Raw genomic sequence first — 22501 nt, 5'->3', positions numbered from 1 at the left:
GACCATGAAGATCGAGTTCGCACCTCTCAATATTCCGCTGGAGAGGCGCCTGCAAACCGCTGCTGTGCTGCAGTGGGTCCTATCCTTCCTCCTACTGGGTAAGAGCCCTGCCTGTGCTGCCCTCTCCCCCCAGACACAGTCCCCACGTTACCCCAGCTCACAGACAGGTTCCCGGGTCAGCCAGATTAGAGAAGGCATTCACCTACTCCGTGCTTTGGATCCTTTCTCACTCCTGTCTAATAACCTTGCCAACTTTATTTCTCTTGTGCTGTTTTATATCTTTTTCCTTCCCTCCCTCCATCCATCCATCTTGGTTGGTTTTTTTTTAATGTAATATTATTAGCTGTGCAGTGTTGGCATATGTATGTATTCCCAGCACTCAGAAAGCAGAGGCAGGCCAATCTCTGCAAGTTTGAGGCCAGCCTGGTCTATGGAGTGAGTTGTAGGATAGCCAGGGCTAAAACAGCAAAGCCCAGTCTGGGAAAAACAAAACAAAACAAAACAAGACTAACGTTATTTAATTGAGCTAGGTGAAATGGATGTTTATACACATCAAGCAATCAATGGTAACTGATAATTAGTAGTTATTGTTTCTTATAAGCCATATATCATGTAACTATTTCCCCAATGGTACACCTGTGAATAACCCCTCACCCACATTGCTGTCAATAACTATAGTAAACCATTGGTCCGCCAAGCTGAACTAGGGTGGGACTTTTTCCTTTGGTCTATGGATGGTACCCTACCTTGGGTGAATAGATGTTTCTTTACTACCACCACCCACACGTATACATAGAAAAAGTCACAGAGCATCATAAATTGTTCTTGTTTTCCTGGGCACTGCCTAGTGACCTGGGGAGATCTCTATCTGCCAGTCTTGATTGACTCTGAAGTCTAGGTGCCTATGGGTCAGAAATCACTCTTCAGGTGCTGTGGCTAAAACTGGATGCCCATCTGCATTGCCCAATTGCACATATCCTCAGCACCAAGACACCTGATAATTACTGCCGTAGTTAGGATTTCTATTGCTGTGAAGAGACACCATGGCCACAACAACACTTACAAAGGCAAACATTTAATGGGGGACCGGCTTAAAGTCCATTATTGTCATGGTGGGAAGCATGGCAGGCAGGCAGACATAGTACTGAGAGGTCTACATCTGGATTGGCAGGCAGCAGAAAAAGTCTGCCACCCTGGCTGTGGCTTAAGCACCTGAGATTCAAAGCCTAGCCTATAGTGACACTATTCCAACAAAGCCACACCTACTCTAGCAATGTCCCACCTTCTATAGTCCCACTCCCTATAGGCCTTTGGGGGCCATTTTTATTCAAGCCACAGCAAAAATTGCCAAGGCAACAACACAAAGAAACCACAAATGGAGGAAAAAAAAAAAAAAGAGGAGATGCTCAAGTTCTGCCAATACAGTGGCACAAGGATTTTGCAACCACAGCAAAAAACAGGGCTTTATTGCATGGCTGACCATTAAGGACATCAGGAGCTACACACTTAAATCTACTCTTTTGATCAGCTGTTGGTGGAGGAACTTACTAGAAAGGAGGACATAAAGTGGCTTCTTATTTAGGCCAGAAAGACATGCATGCTCCCCTCCTGGAGGAGGGATGTTGGATGTGCGATGTCACTGAAGTTACAAGGTTTAAGTCTGTGTGTAGCAGATATGTAGCAGATTTCACTTCATGGCCCTAGCACTCCTGTGTGCTCTAAATGTTCATCCATTGCTCTTCCCTGATTCTGAGAACCACAGCCTTCTAATCACGTCATCATTTAGCCTTGTCCAAAATGTCACCTACCTGGAACCAGTAGTTTTCTGGGTTCCCTACCTTTCTGCAGTAGTTTCTTTCACTTACTGTGTCTGATTTACCAGTTGAAGTTTTAGCATAGATATTGTTGTAGTACAAGAATTGTCACCCAAACCAGTCAAGTACCAATCTCGTTGAGACAATGATGGTTTATTGAGTGAAAACACACCCCAAGACGTGGCTGATTGCAGTCAAGGTCACAGTAAGGACTCCTCAGGACCCTAACTGTGACTTCAGCCTGATTCTAAGGCAGATTTTTGTAAGAAAAACCATAACCAGGTAACAACCAGGTAATCAGGTGGGAAATAAGGGGAGGGCAGCATTACAGCATTTGACAAGATAAACTCAAGAAGAATCGATTTTGTTCCAAGCACGGCATATCTAGGTGGATAGACAGCATTTTAAGCTGATTGGCTAGATTATAGGTTTGGGGGACTTTCCAGTTCCCCACCGTTCCAGGAGAAAGAAACATAGCGGGGTATGGTGCCTTTTCTTAGGTAGAAATATACCATTAAATAATTAATTAAGTAGAAGATGATCATTAATCAAGCAGAATATTCAACAATATTGATTTGTAAGTAAAAGACTAGTCAAGCTCCCAGCCAGGTAGATCCTAAGAACCTAAACTTAATTTCACTTTATATACAAAATGGAGATCTTGAAAAACAAAATGGCCATGTCCCATGAAAGTCTTCACTTACCAGGAAAGTGGGACAGAGAGGAGGACATCTTATTGGGACTCTAGGTAAGAGAAGGATGGGAGAATGGCAAAATAGAAGGATACAGAGGGTCCTAGAAACCCACAAGAAGAGCATTATAATGGGCAGATCTGGGCCCAGAGGTCCTGCTCAAACTATGGCACCAGCCAAGGACAATACATGCAATAAACTTCAAACCCCTACTCAGATCTAGCCAATGGACAGGACATTCTCCACAGTTGAGTAGAGAGTGGGGTCTGACTTTCACACAAACTCTGGTGCCCCATATTTGACCATGTCCCCTCGGTGGGGAGACCTGGTGGCACGCAGAGGAAGAATAGCAGGCTACCAAGAAGAGACTTGATACCCTATGAGCACGTACACGGGGAGGAAGTCCCCCTCAGTCACAGTCATGGGGGAGGGGAGTAAGGGGGAAATGGGAGAGAGGGAGGAATGGAAGGATACAAGAGATGGGATAACCATTGAGATGCAATATGAACAAATTAATAGCATATTTTTAATGGCTACAATTATGCTATGCTAAAGGCTAAAGCATGTTTCAACAATATGTATATGTTGGTAAAAAGCATTGTATCACTAGCCAGCACTTCCAGTAGCTTCAGACCACCACTATGGGGTATCGCTACAAATTGGGTCATAGAACTGTGGTGTCTCAGGATAGATCCAGTGGGTGTCACCGAGATACCTTGATGTAGCTTGGTTCAGGACTTTTGAAAATGAGATTGAAAAGAGGTAGACAGGAGTTTGGGGTCTGGAGAGCACCTCATTGCAAAAGAGAAGGCTGACTCAGCACTCCTTAAAGTGACCTGCACTAGTAAACACTCATCACCTACGAGGTTTTTAGGGTTTTGTTCTACCCTCTCTCTTATTGATATGGTTTTTTATGATGGGGGGGTTGAGACAGTGTTTTATTGTATAACCTGGCTGTCCTAGGACTCTTGCTCTGTAGACACGGCTTGCCTCAGACTCATAGAGACCCACCTGCCTCTGCCTCCCTAATGCTGGGGCTAAAGGCATGCACCGCCACCACCCAGCTGATATATTTCTTCTTATTGTCCTTTTCAAAACAGGAGTTCACTATGTGGCCTAGGTTAGCCTGTAATTCAATCCTCCTACCTCAGTCTCCAAGTATGCCCTATAATACCTGGCTTCTAAACTTTATTATATTCCTACAGACGGGAAAGAGTGAAGAGGAGAGCATCTTGGTGGATCTGCGGTAGGGAGAATTATGCAGGCAGTGAACAGCTCCTTAAGGGAAACCATCCCTTGGTGAACAAATAGCTAGGAATTAGCTGTTAAGGAGAAATTGAAGAATAGAGGGAAAAAGTAATACTAGCCCAGGCATATGCCATACAAACTGAAGGGTCTTATAACCCAGGAGAACTTTACTTTTCTGTCTCTCTTACTTGCTTATTGTTACCCCTTTGGTGACCCCGGTACTTTATTTAAGATGAAGTTCAGGTTTTTTATTCATTAAAGATTGCATCATGATTTTTCTCATCTTTTAAAATCAATAGAACATGTAAAAATCAACAAAGCAAGAGAACAGTCTAACAAGGAATACAAACAGTTCTGTATAACCTACAATAAAGCATACAGCAAAAATCAATCAATGTCCAAAGAACGGTCAACAAGACCTGATTATCATTTCTCAAATAGCAGTCAGGAAAGTTTAATCACAAATTTCCCAGGGCTAAAGCCATTGTGTTTACATGATTGCCATATAAACAGCTTGAGCTAAATGTTCTCTAATAAAGAAAAACTACTTACTCCTAGTCCCAAACCAATAGGTACGCAATCTAAGCCTAGGCTAACTACCAAGGGATCCTCTAGTATAAAATATCTATAAAGCATGACATTCCAAGACCACTTTCTATTGCTCTCAAAGATTCTAAAGAAACTTTTCTACAGCTAACAGTATCTAGCTAGGTATTGCTATGTCAAGATCCTAACTTTTTTCAAGCAGTTTCTGCTTGGGAGCTCAGTCAGAGTCAAACACTCTCTCATTGTCTCAAGCCTTTGACCAGATGCCTTCTTTCAACATTCTCTGTGGGAAAACTTTTCTCTGTGTGAATTTCATTAGGCTGAGAAATAAAGAGAGAAAAAAACAATTTTAGAAGAAAAGTAGACTTCAAAGTAGTTTTAAGCAAAATTATATCTGGACCATACATGATATTTAATGCAGTAGCGATCAGCCAGAGATCTTTGAAACATTGTCAAGCAAAGCCTCAACAGCTGTCCTGGATGTCTAGAATCATCTGCTGGACATTCATAGGTCTCTGGAGCTTTGTCAAGAAAAGCCTTTACAATTTGTCCTTATGTCTCCAACATCTTCTCCTTTTCTGTTCTTTAATTCAATGGTCTTCAGGTCACCTCTAATGCCAACACTCATGAAGCAAAGGCAGAGCTCTGTGAATTTGAGGTCAGCATGGTCTACCAGGCAAGTTCCATATCTGAAAAACCAAAAATATACCTTAAACATAATGGGTTATTCTAAAGGTATCTTTTTTGTTAACAGTATGCAGACCATCTTTTTTTCTCTCCCTACCTGTGTTTTGAAGCAATGTCTTTAAGTACATAAAAAAAATGGAATGATTGTTACAAGATATTTGATCACATTGTGAGCCCCGAGATTGTGAACTGGAAAAATCTTTTTCTAATTGTGTTTTGGCTCAGCCTTTGATCCTAGAGCGTTTTTTTGTTTTTGTTTTTGTTTGTTTGTTTGTTTTGTTTTGTTTTTTTTAACTGCAAGCAAGTACTTGTGGTGAGGCTCAGCAATAGCACATACCTTTAAACCAAGAGCTAAATAAAGTCAACCATAGGTCCAGAGGCAGAGCAAGTAACCACAAAGCAGGGATTAAACATAAGGAAACAGGAGGAAGGGACATTGAGTTGAGGGTATGTGAGACATCATGGAGAAGGAGAAAGAGCTTTTTCTTTCTGCAGTATCAATAGAGTAGAAAAGCCAGCTGGGTAGTTTCTCTGCCTCTCTGAGCTAGCAGGTTTTCACCCTGGTGCCTGGCTCCCACAGCTTCATTGGTAAAATCAAACAATTGGGTTTTTTTATTTATTAAAAACAACAAATGACTCTCCATAAACATCACAAGAACTCATAGCCACTAGAACCTGAAATGCCCCCATTTTGCTTGTGGTGGTTTGAAAGAGAATGACAATCATAGGCTCATTTGTTTAAATGCTATATCCTTGGGAGTGGAACTGTTTGGGAGCAGTAAGAGGTGTGGCCTTGTGGGAGGAAGTGGATCACTGCTGGCAAGTTTTGGGGCTCTAAAAGCAAAGTACTGTTTCCTGTATGCCTTCTCTGCCTCCTGCTTGCAGAAGTGTTCCTGCCTTCATGTCTTTGCTCTAACTCGTGACCTCTCTCTAATCTTCTGAAACAATAAGCTCTAAATTAGACATGGTCTCTTATAAGTTGACTTGATCATGATGTTTTGTCACAGCCATGGAAAAGAAATGAATACAATGCTGTTTCTGCTTCTGACAATAGAGTTCTTGAAAATGGAAGCTGGGATAGCACTTGCCCTCTCCTTGCACTTGTACAGTCAATGTAGGAAGCTAAGATTTCCTACAGCAGTGACTCTTCTACTTGCCATAGCCAGTGGTTATGAAATACAGGGAGCAGATGCCGATGCAACGGTTCCACCCAGCTTTTCCTTCCTCACAGGGGAGATAGGCCTTGGGATCCTAGTGATGCTGATACTATACAACTACTGGTTCCTTTACATCCCATATCTGGCCTGGCTTTTCTATGACTGGGAAACCCCAGAGCGAGGAGGCAGGAGATCTAACTGGGTCCGAAGCTGGACTGTGTGGAAGTACTTTAAGGACTATTTTCCAATTCACGTGAGTAGAACGGTCTCCTGAAGTCCTGAGTTGGGAGGACAGTGGCGTGTGTTTTCATCATGGGTATCTCCACCTTTTTCCATTCCAGACAGAGTGTGTCTAGTCCATTTTGTGCTCTTACAACGAATACTAGAGCATCAGATCTAGTTAAAGAAAATTTTATTCCTCACAGTTAGGAAACCTGAGGGTGGGGGTGGGTGTCCAATACCAAGGTTCTAATGTTCAACAGTTATCACCCTAACTGATGATCTCATGGCAGATAGGGAAGGCTAGAGAGAATGAGAGGGGCCATTGTCCATTTAGAAAGCATCCACCCACACCCGCAGTAAGGGTGTTTGTCTCTAATCCCTCTACCCTCATGATCGAGCCCCCATCATGAGGCCCCACATCCCTACTGCTCTTCCCTGGAGATTAACTTTGCGTCACTGACAAAGTCTGAAAGACAGTGTGTGGAGGGACCCGAACTTAGAGGATAGTTTAGAAATGTCGAAACATCTCTAATCCAGGGAACTAAGATGAATCCTCTTCTCATTGCCCGCTGGCTTAAGAAACAGGGAACCCTTCCACTTGTCATTAATGGTGTCATGTCATTTCCTTATCTCAATGTGAACGTGCCGTAGCTCATCAAAACCCAGGATTTGGATCCAAGTCACAATTACATATTTGGGTTTCACCCTCATGGAATATTCGCGACTGGAGCTTTTGGAAATTTCTGTACAAATTATTCAGATTTCAAGAAGCTATTTCCTGGCTTTACAGTGTATCTCCACATGGTCTCAATCTTGTTAAGGCTTCCATTCTTCCGAGAATACCTGATGACTTCTGGTAAGTGATGCGGCCACAGTGTTCCTACAAGGCTCAGTGACACATCCACTGTGTCCCTGCTGGGCTCGGACTCGCAGCCACTGTCTCTTCAGTGCTCTGGTGTGGTGGCAGCACATACAGCAGCCACTTGATTTTAGATTTCCTGTGCTCTGTGGATTTTCCTCACACACTCACTCCTGGCCCCTCAGTGCATGGACCTTGGGACCATGCTTTCTGTTGTTCTGTCCATCCCAAGTATTGACTATTGTGATAGTAACATAGGGATTTTCCAATAAACACTATCCAGTGGTAGAATAAATCAGTGAGTGCACTTAATATGCTCAAATTTGGGAAAACTGTCATGGAGCTAAGAAATTATAAATCATACTTTGGAGAGGCACATTCTTTTGTAATATCTATACAAAAAAACTAATGAAGCTTAAAATTAAGTACCTGTAATTATTATATCTGTCCTGCTACCAATCAATAAATGGACACAGACACCTGTTCTATTTTATAATAAGCCTTATATTACTTGGGGCTGGGCAGATAAATAGCCCCCTAGACTACCTCCCATTATCTCCCAGCCTCTATCCCATGCCTTCTGCTTTAATCCTTTGTGACTGGGCTATTTCCATTCATAATCCCAAAATATTCGCTTATGTTGTTCATCTGGGCCACTTCTTTCCATGCAGAACTTCATAGTTCTTCTTCCTGGCCTCTGTGGCTCCTTCCTATTCCATGGCAAATCTGTTCCTTTCTCCTCTTCCATCCCTGATCCAGCTCTCATCCCAAGATCCATCTCTCCCTGGCAGCCCTTTGGCCATACCTGCTCACTCTGTCCTGTCCAGGTGTGTAGGCATTTATTCAGCCAGTCAGGGAAAACTTGTGCGACAAGAATTACAAACATCATGTGGGGGCACGTGAGTCTGCCCCTTAAAGACAGCAAGTGGACCTCAGTGGGGAAAATAATTAGCAATCAAATACAAAGCACCAGACCATGCCCCAACACACTTTGAATACTTTTATGTTGGAGAAATCCTCCATTGTGCCTCCCAATAGTGATAGTGACATGAAGTGCTCAGTGTGCTTGCTAGCTCCGCCATCCTAGATTGTGTATAACTGCAAGAGTTGGAGATGTTGTCAGTGGTACAACATTTATCCAGCATGAAGGAGGCTTAACTCTGCCCCCAGATCTACATGGGAAGAAAAGAAGGGGGCAGGGAAGGGAAGAGAAGGGAGAAATAAAGGTAACTCCTCCTCAGTCTGCTCTGCAGATGGAGCTCCAGGACAGCCAGGACTATACAGAGCCTCACTCCATAACCAAGGCTGTCCTTCTGGCACTGAATTCCTGATGGTGCTGCTTCCACCTCTCCAATTCTGAGATTGTGGGTGCTTGCTGCTGTGCCTGTCAAGCATGGAGTGCTCTTTAATTGCTAATTCTGAGAACAGATTCAGCCTGAGGCGCTCTCTAAAGGGGCCTATATCCACATATACAGAGGGCTATGCTCCTGCCTATAGCCTTCATTTCCACTGCAGAGACTCATTTGTTTTCCAGCTTGATTGACTGTTTGACCATGCACTTCCGTAGCTGACAAAGTATTGTATGCCTGTCACAGATATGTAGTGTGGTTATCATCACCTTTGCAGGTCCTGAGGATAGAGAAAAATGAGTCAGTAGCTTTTCCAAAAAGTATAACTTCAGTATTGCTTAGTACGGAGCTTAGGAGCAGATTTTCAATTAGCTTCCACATTGTCAGGCTTCCCATATAGTCACCTCTGTTGTTATGTATTGCTTGGAAATCATTTACAATTCAAAGCTGGCTGGATCCATGCTGGCTTTGCCAGGTCTGCACCAGTTTGTGGACTCAAAAGCCTAAGTTAGTCTAATGGGTGCTGTAGGGCACCGGAGAGTGCTCTAAGCTCCTCCACTTCCTTGTGATCTATCATTTTACCTCTACTGGACACACTAACACCCCAAGCTACCAAAGAATATAATCCTGTTTATCTTTATTTTGTAGATATTGAGTTAGAGTGTTAAGAAAGGAAAAAAATTAAAGATAAAATTTTAATTTCCAAAAGAGTCACAGAAATTTAAAAAAAAAGGAGTCACAGAAATAGATTTAACTTTTTGCTGAATCAAAGTATAATCACTAATAAATTGGGGTTCTTGAGAGCAGGTGTGGGGGAGACAAGATTCACCCCTCTCCATGGCCATGTCAGACTGTCAGTCTCCGAGTCTTTTTTAATCACAGTCAATGATCACAACCATTGCTGTTTACTGGAGTTGACGCTGAGATTATATCTGTGTGTTATGTGCCATCATTGGTTTGTTTGTTTGTGTATTGGAGCTTCTGAGATTGGATCTCTTGGTAGCCATGGCTGCCCTGACACTACATAGATCAGGCTGGCCTCAAACTTACATAGATCCACCTGCCTACATGTGTACCAGAACACTGGCCATTATTGGTTCATAATATTGTAAAATAGCTCCTTTTGCTGCAGCCTTCACGTCTTCAGTGCTAAATAAGAAAACCTAAATGTTTGGCCAATGATGACTTAACTGACTTAACTGTATATGAGGCCTCAGCAGCACTTCCCAGTTCTGGCTTCTGAGGAAATTTTGTGGTCCAAGACTTCTTCCTCTGATCCACCCCCAACACAGGAAATTTCTGTGGCTACAGATTCTCTTAAACCCTATCTACAACTCATTCCTCTTGGCCCATTTTGGACAGTCTGCAGCCACCAAGTGTCAGCCAGAACAGTATGTGTTTTGAGGCTTATGTACTATCTGCCTGCCTACTATGCTGGAGCAGGTAGCAGGGTTCTAGTCACAGCAGCCTCTTGCATCCTGCAGAGGATTTTAGATTTTGCTCTGTGGGTAAAGCCACAGGGAACTTGTGAGGGGCCCTGAACAAAAGTGCTATCTGTTCATTCACTAACTGATAGAAAGCTCATTCACACAGCAGCACAGAGATAGGCTAGATGGGTGGTGTGAACACTAGGACGATGGGGCAAGCCTATGGCAGTGATCAGGGAGACGCGATGAGGCCTGGCCTGGCACAGAGCTCTGATGGCAGGAATCTAGGAGAGAGCAATGTCTGATAGAGTAACAAGATTTCAGGATGGATTCCTCTTCTTCAGGTAGGCAGCAGCTGTGTGAGATGAGTCACCAGTCAGCTGGTGGCCAGCAGAAGGGAACTGGCACAGCAGAATGATATTTCTAACTGGATGACTGGATGGGCGGTGGGATCGTTCATCATGATCATTAATGTTGGAACAAGATCTGCTCTGAGGAATCATTTGATGCACTGGATTTGGAGATTTCCATTTGGCCATTGGTGACATTGCCCAGCAAGCCAAGGAATATATTCCAGGAGATGAGTTTGATAGAACTCAGCACACACAAATGGTAGTTGAGTTCATGGGCATAGATGAGATTAGAGGACAATAGAAATAGTGAAGGGACTCTGCAAAGTATCAGGGCAAGCTAGACGTAGGAAGGCATGAGGGTTGGCCAGAAGAGAGCTAGAAGGATCATGTGTCAAGATCCAGGGGGCTGTCTCTGCCAAAGAAGCAATGTCTTATTTCCCACTCAGGTTACTCAGAACTAAACGACATGTCTTAAACTCAGGGAAAGTTCAAAGCCATCCACGAATGGTCAGGTTCTCTCATCCATCAGTGTCTGCCTTTTCTTTCAAGGGGGTAGACCATTCAAAGCCACATGTGACCTGTAATCCCCAGTATGTTTGAGGCTGAGCTAGAATGCTTACCATGAGTTTGCTGCAAGCTTAGCCTAGTGAGCTGAGGGCCAGCAAGCCTACATAGAGTGACTCTGTAGAGAAAAAGAGAGGAGAGAGAAACATTCAGAGTCTCAGATCTCTAATAGTAGGAATCATAATAAAACCATCACTGCTGCTGTAGAACATTATTTTAAAAAATAATTCTTCCGTTTGACTCACAAAGGGCTACTTTCAGTCTCTCAGAAGAGCTTGTCTTATGTGTTGAGCAAGGATGGAGGTGGTAATATTTCAGTCATTGTCCTTGGGGGCAGAAAGGAGGTACTGGATGCCCACCCAGGAAATTGTACCCTGTATATCCACAAGCACAGAGGATTTATTAAGCTTGCCTTGGCCCATGGGTAAGTGGACTTTTTTTTTCAGTTTGTTGGAGATGGGGGGTCTTGATATGTAGTCAGGCTGGCCTCAAATTTATGGTAACCCTACTAGTGAGCCTGCCATGCCCTGGGACTACAGGTGTGAGCCACCCTGCCTTGTCTGATTAAGTGGCTATTTGTTTAGGATGAGTGTATTTTAAAAGGACAAGACATTATGTGAACACAAAGAATGATATTAACTTTTCTAGTCCTTAAAGAACATTATCCAAGTCAATGGGAATGGAGTATGAGCTTTCAACGAAGGCAGTTTGATGTCTCAGCATACAGTAATTTAAAAAACAAAAAACAAAACAAAACAAAAGGCAGACACAAATTGTTACATATGCAACAAAGTGGACAGAAGCAAGCAGTCAGGGTGGGGTGGGGTGGATGTCTTACCTAAACCTGACTCTCTATAGAATATAAACCTGGCTATGGCTAGATTGCTAAACCACTTCCTAAGGGTTTCAAGTACAGCTTGAAGTGTTTTGAAGTCCATGAAGCAGCTTCAGGGTTTCATATGTAGTATAGGCGATAGCACTGGAAGGGCTGTGTTTGCTACTTTTCCCCATGGCTACAAATGCCTGAGTAAACCAGTTTGAGGGAGGCAGGTTTATGTGGGCTCCCTGTTTCAGGGGATACAGCTCATCTTGGTAGGGAAGGCATTTGGGGAGCTGGAAACACTGGTTATGTTGTACCCACTGTCTCCAGGCAGAGAGTGATGAGTGATGGGACTCAGCTCATCTTCATCTTCCCTCCTCTTTATTAAATCTAAGACCCCTGCCCATGGAGAATGAGGACCTATACTCAGAGATCATCTTCCACTCCTCATTCAAAACTTCTCTCAAAACACGTTCATGGACACCCAGAGGTGTGTCTCCTAGGAGCTTCCAGCCCCAGTGGAGTTGACAATGAAGATGCACTGTCACTGCAGCATTCAGAGTTTGGGAGTTTTTCTTCAAAAATCTGGATGAAAATACATTATTCTTATATCCTCAACTATTAGACTGTGCAATTATGAGGACTGGAGTTTGGATGCCAGCACCCAGACAGCAGGCCTGGCACCCTGCAAACACACATAGCACCAGATGTAAGAGAGGGAAACTTTCTCTTAGCCTCTATGCATACACGTGTGTTTACGTGTGTGTGTGTGTGTGTGTGTGTGTGTGTGTGTGTATGTGTGTGTGTGTGTAAGAGAGAGAGACACACACACACACACACAGAGAGAGAGAGAGAGAGAGAGAGAGAGAGAGAGAGAGAGAGAGAGGGAGAAACTTCAGATACATCTGTGCATGTACTTACAAAAACAACCAAACATTTTTTCATTTATTTGTAAACTGTGTCCTTCCTCTTTGTTATTCGCAGTGCCTATTTGGTCCCAGTGTTTTCTTTTGGTGAAAATGATCTATACAAACAGATTAACAACCCTAAAGGTTCATGGCTTCGAACTGTGCAAGACATAGTGCTGAATTTAACAGGCTTCACCACACCATTAATGTATGGCAGAGGGATTTTACAGTACAACTTGGGCCTAATGCCATATCGGAAACCGATCTACACTGTTGGTATGTACCTGAAATACATAAAATGATCTTACTCCATTTACTATTAATGACAAGATACTAACATTCAAAAGACGTAGCCTTGAGTTTGGACTTCATAATGTCTTAGACCACTGGTTCTCAACCTTCCTGATGCTGTGACCCTTCAATGTAGTTCCTCATGTTGTTGTGACCCCCAACCATAAATTATTTTAGTTGCCTCTTCATAACTGTAATTTTGTTACTAGTGTAAGTTGTAATGCAAATATCTGTGTTTTCTGATGGCCTTAGGCAACCCCAGCGAAAGGGTCATTCAACCCCTAATGGAGGTTGAGAACCATTGTCTTAGACTTTAGCTGAGCTTCAACCACAGTACTCACACCTAATGAACGATGTCTGTTCACCTTGGAGTGGCATTTGATTACCCTGCAACCCAACACTGTTAAACCAGAATCTCCTGTAGGACAGGAAGTCTCCAGTGCTCCTTCCTGGGCCTGTTTCTCTGCACTTGCCTGTAGCAGAGCAGTTGACTGACAGACAAACAGCCTCAGAGTTAAACACTTGATAATACATATACACACATACATATGTCTTCACAGCCACACCCACACCCCCAGCATCAGCTTCTTACGAAACGCCTCCTTTGTGCGAGTAATCATGCTTATGTGTGCTCAGGTGCAAATGCTTTTAGTTATAAAAGGTGTGTGTTTGAATCTCTAGATATGGGGAGAAGTAGAAAAGGAAAGGGGCCTGAGGTTTTGCCTGCTTGGGATACGGAGGCAGGGGGAACCTGGGGTCAATGGCAGCCTGAGCAACACACAAGGCTCTGTCTCAAAAAGTAAACAAGAAACAAGTAGCAGGAATGAAATAATTCCCTTCTGAGGCTTGGAAGAGACTAGGAAGTTGAAAATGAGACAGTGCAGACACCACTGCTTTGACTTTATATAAAATAGAAATACTATCTTTACCACAATAGCCTGACAACTAAGGTCTGAATATAGTGACTTTTTAAAGATCTGTTTCACTAGCATTTCCTTCAATCCTTTTTCTCCTCTTCCTCCCCTCCTCCCCTTTCTCTTTCATAACAGAGTCTCCTGTAGCCCAGGCTAGCCTGGATGTCACTTTGTAGCCAGGGCATCTTGATCTTCAAATCCTTCTACTCCCACTGGAACCCCTAATGCTAGGATTCCACAGGTGCCAGGTGCACATGGACACACAGCGCTTTCTGCCATCAGTTTACACGAGCTTTGCAGTTCAAATGTAGTCACAGGAAGCTATTTTTAGCTGCCATACTTAACTCAGATGGGGTGTAGCAGCCTGTTGGTTAGTTATTACAGGGAGCACTGAGGTACATTTCTGGGTACAATTGCACTTCCAGGAACAACTGGGGCATTTCTTTGGCATCATATTATCTCATCATTTCCGTTCAGCTATGGGAGAGAAGTATAACATAAATTACAAGTTATGATTCAAGGAAACAGTTTAATTGCATGTCGTGCATATGGTCACAAAAATTTGTAAGTACTGAAAATAAAGGGCATTCTGTTGAGTTAAAGGATTTTAATTATTACCTCATTGCATTAAGCTTTTGTGTGTTTTTGTTTGTCTGTTTTGTAAGCACGGTGGCTTGGTGTGTGATTCTGTTAAATTCTGCCTATCCTGACAAAGCCAGGGACAAATGAAGTCCCTAAATGTGAGCCAGCTGTCAAGTTGTATTGTCATCCATAGGGTGCATTGTGCCTCTTTAGAAAACTCAGAGTGAGGGGACAGTCCACTAGCTCACCCCTCTGCTGACTTCCAGTGTCCTTAGTCAGTAGTGTCCCCAGCAGCCTGTTATTATCAAAAGGATTTAATGAAGATAATAATATGGATTTCTTTTTTTAATATTTTTTGAGATTCATTTATTTATAACTTATACAATGCTCTGCCTTCATGTGTGCATACCCACTGGAAGAGGGCCCCAAGTGTCATTATAAAGAGTTATGAAGCATCATGTTGTTGCTGGGAATTGAATTCAGGAACTATGGAACAATAGACAGCGCTCTTAACCTCTGAGCCAGCACAATAGTATGGATTTCATAGACACCGAGCTATTAATGGTTATTTTTATCAAACTGTTTGTATCTCTTAGTTTCTCTCTCAACCCAGCCATCACACAAATAACTGAGACACTTTTATATTTCTTTATAAATCTTACAGCACAATATTTAGCAGGTTTAGTCTGTTCTTGACCCTCTTTGCTATCCTGACTCCAGCTTTGCCCAAATCCTTAAGTTATTTGCTTTTTCATTCTTTCTTTGCTCCAGCTGAATCTCCTGCATCTCTCCTACCCCTGTGCTGTGGCTGACTCCCCCACTTCCTCCTCTAGCTCCTCCTCCCCTGGCTGGCAGGAAGTCCAGTTGTATTCTGTCCCCTGCTCAGTGATTGGCTATCAACTTCTTTATCTGCATACAAGAGGACAATTGGGGAGCAGCGTTTATACAACATTGATACAGGACCTTCTCAGAATAGGCTTGTTATCAGATACCAGGGGTGGGATACAGAAATCAGCATTTGAATTATACAATAACATTATGTCTATACCCAGCTGTCATACTTAGGACAACAGAGGGGGAGGCAAGATCCAAAAGCCAAACCAGTGTGAACCAGACCAAGCATAGACCTCTAATCCCAATTACTAGGCAGCTGAGACAAGAGGGTCACAAGTTTAAAGCTGACCAGGGCTGTGGATCAAGTTCAAGGCCAGCCTGGACAAAAGCTACATAGTTAGGCTCTAGTTAGCTTAATGTAGGAGTACTTGCCAAACATGCAAGAGACAAATTCTGTTCCCAGTATTGTAGGAAGGAAGGCAAAGAAAGAGGGAAAGAAAGCAGGAAGAAGGAAATAAGGAGGGAGAGAGGGAGGAGGAATTGGTTCTTGGTGTGTGTGTCATCAAGGCTTGTGGCTAACATAGCCCCAGATGTACAGATTAATAATGTCATTAAGAATCCTCATCATATATCAGGCAGTGAGCTGAGGGAAGTGGTGAGGTTTAAGGTCTGACTCTGAGTGACTAGAAGAGTTTTCTTTTTTCCCAGCCTTAGATTTTCCAATTCTAAGAAAGAAGGTAGGAGTAGCTGTCACATCTTCCCTTGTGCTTTTGCATGGCTCACGATATGCAAAGCTGTATGTCCCAGTGCTGAGAGCATGCTGCAGATGTACAGAACACAAAACTCCCTGACCAGCTTGCTGAGAGTGCTGAGTGTATTAAGCTTTCCTTGAGCAGGGATTCTTGGCAAAATGTTAACCCAAGTCAACTTGTGAGGAAATAGACAAATGTCTCATTAAAAGCAAACCAGCAAGCAAATAAAGAAAACAAAAACCTCTCAGTTTCTGGAAAGACAGAGAGGAGGAGGCACTCAGAGACTCACAGCTGTCATCAGTTGGGTAAGCCAATGCCAGCATGGCTAAGGAAGCCCTTGACAGAGTTCAGTGTGGATCTTGTACAAAATGTCCCAGGATGGTACGGCTCTGTGGGTGTGAGTGTGGTGATGTGTCAGACACTTTGCCTCCTTCTTAGAAAATGAAATAGTTAGGGTCGAGTCACATGGCTGAACTGGTGCTCTCCATGCCCTACTTCCAGATGTTTTTAGAGATACATAGTGGGGCTGGAAAGATGGCTCAGAGGTTAAGAGCACTGGCTGCTCTTCCTAAGGTCCTGAGTTCAATTGCCAGCAACCACATGGTGGCTCACAACATGGTGGCATCACAACATGATGTGGTCGGGTGCCCTCTTCTGGCCTGTAGGGGTACGTGCAGGCCGAGCACCGTATACATAATAATAAATAAATATAAATAAATAAATCCTTAAGAGAAAGAGAGAGAGAAGAGAGAAGAGAGAAATAAGTGGCATTGCCTGGCATGGTGGCACATGTCTTGCGTGCCATAATTTAGGAGGCAGAAACAGGAAGACTATGTCAGGTTAAATGCTAGCCAGGGCTGCATACTAGATCCTGTCTCAAAACCAAACAGGCAAATGAACAGACTAAACTCTAATAAGGAGCTAGGCAGGTAGCTTGGTGGGTAGAATGCTTGTCCAGCCAGCACAAAGCCAAGATTCAATCCCCCAACTGTCACCTCACATAAAACAGGTAGGGTGGAGGAATACCTGTAACCAAGTACCTGACAGTTAGAAGCAAGAGGAGCCAGGTTTCATGGCCATTCCTTGCTACATAATGAGTTCAAGGCCAGCCCCGGTTACCTGAGACCTTGTGTCAAAAAACTCTTTTAAAGATAATAATCCCTATATGTTGATGTCCATATGTGTGCATGTGCATGCAAAGCACATAGGAATGGTTGAATGTGGCTGAGGGGATACAAAGCTTGGACTCTCTCTAAGTAAAAAAGGTAAGGAAATGTGTCTTATTTTAATGAAACTGATTCCAACCCACATAAGAGCAAAAAAAGTCCACTGTGTTTTAAATCGACATCACATACTTGAGGGGAAAGCACAGGCTAAGGGACTTCTGAAATAGGAGGCCAGGAAGCAAACACAAATGAAGTTTTCTTATCGGACAGGAGGTGTTAAAGGAAAGAATAAAATCATGAGGAGTCACAGAAGTGCTCAGGAGTTGTGTTTACATACTGGCTTGACCAAAGACAGGCAGTGGAGGAAAAGAAGCTAAAATGTAGGCAGAGACTATAGACAGGGAGAGGTTATTGTAACACAGTCTGCAAGGATTTCTCTTGGCTACTTCCCCTGTCTGCTGAAAAGAATGTTTCTTTCTCCCTGGTATAAGGAGGCACCGTTTACATGGGAGTTTTAGTTCCTTCTCTTAGGAGGAATAGAGAAGTCGATAGTGCCCTTCTCCATATCGCAGAAGCACCATCTGCAGTGTTTTAGGTGCCTTTAGCTCAAAATAATCCTGTGCCACCATGGCACCCTGCACTGCATAGTACAACACTTTAGTGCTTAGTAAGCCATGCTCACTGCTCCTTGAAGGTTCATGTCTGCACGGCCATGCACCGGAGTCATGCATGCATGCATGCACACACAACTGCCATCCTTTGAACTTCTGTCTGACTGGATCTGGACTCAGGGTCCCTCCAGCTCCCAAGTATCTCCACAGTCCCACCTGGCCACAAATGCTCACCTCTTCTTTCTCCAATGGTACAGTTTAAGAAGGGAGTGTGCTATGTGACCCTAGGAGAGTCTTGGGTGGTGTAGTGGTACAAGTTTGCAATCCTGGTGCTTGACAGGTTGAGAGAGTTTGAGGCCAGCCTGGGCTACTTAAGTGAGTTCAAGATCAGTTTGACTACACAGAAAAACTGTGTCTAAAAGCAAAAACAAAACAAAAAATGGAGAGTTATAAGGTCTATGGACTCTTCCTGCACACAAGCAGAATAAAGATGCTTTTATTTGAAAGATAAATGCTCTTCTTGCCTGAGGGGAGAAAATGAGCATCCAGCCCTTGGGCTGCTGTCCTCCCTGGTCACAAAACTCCTTGTCCTCTCTCCGAGGTGCACACAGCACAGTAGTAGAATGGTTTTAAATCAAGATAGGGATCCTTGGAGTCCTTGGCACACTGCTGTGCTTTTCCAGTTCTCTAATCCTGGTAAATTTAGCACAGCACATGGGGATAAACAAGCCTGCTGTGCAAGGCCACAGGGAGCAGCAACATTCCAACAGGGGCTCAGATTGAAGCTGCAGCATTGAAGCACATCAGCCACGACGTAATGAAAACTACAACACACCAGGTAGGGTTTTTTTCCTCTCCATTTTTCTGAGACAAGGTTTCGCTCTTTAGCCCAGGCTAGCTTTGATATTACCCTGCCTTATCTGTGAAGGAGAGGCTGTTGTGGTAACCTGCCTAGGCTGTTCAGCATTTGATTTAGTGACACCATGATAGACACCCATAAGTATTAATGTTTCCAATAAAGGCTCAGTTCAAGTTCAACAAACAGGAGGTGAAAGGAACCCACACAGACTTGTCCCCAGTGTTCCCAGTGAAAGGCAAGTGGGCTGTGGGCATCTAACAAGGGGGGAATCTTGTGATTAATTCACAAGACAAGGGCATATTGGGGCTCCTGGAAGAACCACTGAAATGAAATGAAACTTTATAAAAAGGGAATATGATTGAGCTTAGCCATGGTGTCACTCATTGCTTGGAAAGAAGATGCCCTAGGGGAGAGGTCACAATTCCTGTAACATTAAGCTGGGAGCAGCGCAGTGACTTTCACCTTAGATAGCATTGCCTCTCGTCAGTCCCTATTGCATCCTGCACCGTCATGTTGCCCACCCTCACTGAAGTAGTCTCACTGGAAACTACAACTTTTTCTGTGACACTACAAGTTCACTGGTCCATTGGGTAGAGTTTCTCAGTTTCCTTCCTCAAATTTCCGAACTGAGAGGCAGCTTTGAGAACGTCAAGTTATACTCTCTCATCCCACACCCAGGAAAAATTAGGGTGGAGAGAGAGCTAAGATCCATCCAGTCTGCTTACTATGGAGCCGGAGTTGGCCTGGAACTCCTGGTCCTCCTGCCTAAGCCTCCTGAGTGCTGCAACTACGCGCACACAGCAGCACACCTGGTTTATATCCTCCAGTTGTTTCGCTGTGTGTCTGAGCACTTAATGTCTGCTGTGCATGCATTTGACCTCCAAAAGGTCAAGGAACCCTGTCCATGAGGGTGTGCAGGCTCCATCTGGTGAACCCCTGAGCAATTCAGGCTCTGGGAGTGATGCTCCTTTCTCTATGACCCTCAGCTTCCTTGTTGGTGCTCTTTATCACTTGCTGCCACTCTACTCCTTCTCAGTTGCTCAGTTTTTCTTACATATTCACCTCTGTTACTGGCGCGAGCTCATCCTTGCATGGAGCTTGGCAGAAGACAAAGCAGGCCCCTGCCTTTGTGAACTCCAGCTTCCTCTTACAGCCATGCCCATGGGCCTCATGCCCAAGCTAATGACTTCAGAACAGTTTGCAGCAAGGTTTGAAGTTAACCAACCTGGAGCAGTAGCATCATCAGGCCAGCAGGGGGTGGAATGTACACAGGCCACAGAGACTTGGGGTTTTGAACTCTAAAATTCTGAGATTACTTAGTATATAAACATCTTTTAAAAATATATACAGAAGAAACCAAATTTACTACCAATTGGCATTTTGTGAGTGTATAGGTGAAATAAATGCCTTTTTCCTTGTGGAACATTCATTCATATGATACAAATTAAATCAATCTTTTTCCACCTCTGACTTTGTCTCTGGAGGGAAATGTTCATCCTTCCTAGTTTTTCCTGCACACTAAAAACACTGCTGCACCTAAAAATATTTGCTTCACAGATAGAATCACACTTCGTTTTTCCACTTTTCCAGGACATTTTAGACATCGTGTGTGGCACACTATTTGTTATTTCTTCTAAAAATTTAGTCGCCTTGGATTCCAGTGAATAATGTTGCTCAGCTTATGTAACTGTTTTCATAATGAGCTGTGGTCGCTTTCAGTTTTGTGATTATATGACTTTCTCTTGCACAGAGGCTCCACTGTAATGATATGTGACACTTTCTATTGTTTCAAAAGATATTGATAGACATGTATGTCTATCTATATACTGTATATCAAAAGATATATATTACATATTTAAATTCACAATAGAGTAGCCAGGCATGATGGAGCATGCCTTCATTCCCAGCACTTGGAGAGGCAGAGGCAGGAGCATCACTGTGAGTATAAGACCAGCTTGGTCTTCGATTTGAGTCCAAGACAGCCAGGGCTACACAGAGAAACCCTGTCTCAAAAAGACAAACTGACAAACACCCACAGACCTGAGGGATGCCAGGTGGCCTGCGCATTTCACAGTGAATCACACTAAGAACGCTGTGCCCTGGCTGTCAGCTATGCCCAGGGGAGATGAGGGTGACGTGGCACACAGGAACGCCTACTCTGCTCACAGCTGCAGTCTGCACAGCAGCGAGTATGACTCAAGAGTCAACCCCCAGGAGAATGACAGCCCAGTGTGTGCTGAAAAGGGAAAGTCTGTATTTGTTGTCAAGTGGGATGGTGTGACTGAGGGAGGCAGCCAGTGAGCTGAGGAGAGGACTGGAGCCAGCAGGCTGGCAGAATGCAGATTGGCAGCCCAGCCCTCAGCTGCCCACTGGAGACACAGGCTGAGTGTGGTGGAGGGGTGGTTGTTCCTCGAAGATGATATGTGTGCTCTGCCCTTTGCAGTTGGCCGCCCCATCCCTGTTCAGCAGACTCTGCAGCCGACCCCAGAGCAGATTGAGGAGCTGCATCAGACCTACTTGGAGGAGCTGAGGACACTATTCGAAGAGCACAAGGGGAAGTACGGTATTCCAGAGCACAAAACCCTGGTGTTTACATGACTGCCTCCTCCACGCACAAAGGAAGACAAGAAAGCATTGTTGAGAGAAATAAATAGTTTAAATAGTTCTCTGTGGAATTCTTTCTTTCTTTCTCTCTTTCTTTTTTTTGACTAAGGATGAAATTGCAACTAAAAGATATTAGTGGTGGAGACCGCTGCTGGGATTTTGTATTGTGGTAAATAAAAATACAGTAAATGGAGGTTGTAGCCCAGTGTTAGAATGCTTGCCTGACATGGATAAAGCCTTAAGTTTGATCCTTAATACTGGAAAATAAAAATACATTAGATGATTACAGGAATGGCTTGAAGATGACTAAGGCTTAAGAATCTTCTTCTGAGTTTAGGGGGACTAGAACATTCTTCAGTTTCCTAAAAGGTTTAGAATTACTCACATGCTCAGAGAAAAAGCAAAATACCAACTTCAAAGGGCCTCTGGGCTCTAAGTGATCAGTACTGTGGCTCCAGTGTGTCATCAGTGGCCAGGGCAGCTGTTGGTCAGCACAACTGACCGTTTAGAGACCGATTGCCTTGCCATGTAGAGAGCTGAAGAGACGGGGCTCCACTGAGCAGACCAATTGTTCCTGCATAATGTCAGTTTTAGTACTAGGTAATTTAGGTTGTTCAGGTCCCATCAATATATCTGCAGAATTGTTATTCCGATTTTTGAAGCAGGATGAGTCTGCCACGTGGAATCCTACATGGATACGAGCCAGTGTCATTTCTCTTTACACTCAGAAACATGTGCATTTGCAACAGAAAAGGATGTCTACATGGAAGATGTCATGGTCTGGTTTTAGGACATTGTATAGGGTGCTGCAGATGTGGTATGCAATGGATGTACTTGTAATTTTCTCCCTGTGGTCGTCTTTTCACCTAAGACAAACTGTGAAAGAAAACACCCTCTCTTCTGAGTACTGTCCAGTTTAAGGTAGGCAGAGTTGAGTCTTCTCTGCTTGTTGGTATCTTGGTGCCAGGGCCAGCTTGGGAGCAACCAGAGGACATAAAATAAGTAATTTCCCAGTGAGTGTAACAAGTAACTTGGCTAAAATGTGAAGGTTTTTCTAAAGCTATTCTGTTGGCTCTGATTCCTTAACGATTCTACTTTATTAGGAATTTATTAAAGGCATGTACCTCCCTTACAACCCGACTACCCTAAGTAGGAGGGAAAGGAGATTAAGGAGAACAAGAATGAAGCCTTCGGGCCGGAGAGATGGCTCAGTGGTTAAGAGCGCCACCTGCTCTTCCAGAG

At 43.7% G+C, this 22501-nt stretch overlaps 1 protein-coding gene across 1 annotated transcript; it reads left to right on the top strand.

Moving 5' to 3' along the window:
• On the top strand, positions 1 to 21253 carry LOC311596291 (2-acylglycerol O-acyltransferase 1-like; the record flags this gene model as incomplete). Its single annotated transcript, XM_084779542.1, has 6 exons — positions 1 to 98; positions 6219 to 6397; positions 7018 to 7222; positions 11168 to 11342; positions 12723 to 12922; positions 21099 to 21253. The coding sequence occupies exons 1-6, from the start codon at positions 5 to 7 to the stop codon at positions 21251 to 21253; spliced, it is 1008 nt and encodes a 335-aa protein (XP_084635668.1). The 5' UTR covers positions 1 to 4.
• Positions 21254 to 22501: the final 1248 nt, after the last annotated feature.

Source organism: Acomys minous (genome assembly GCF_964271855.1).
Source record: "Acomys minous genome assembly, chromosome: 4".
NCBI classification, from domain to species: domain Eukaryota; kingdom Metazoa; phylum Chordata; class Mammalia; order Rodentia; family Muridae; genus Acomys; species Acomys minous.
The sequence above is the reverse complement of the archived record's forward strand: the minus strand, read 5'-3'. Positions and strand labels throughout refer to the sequence as shown.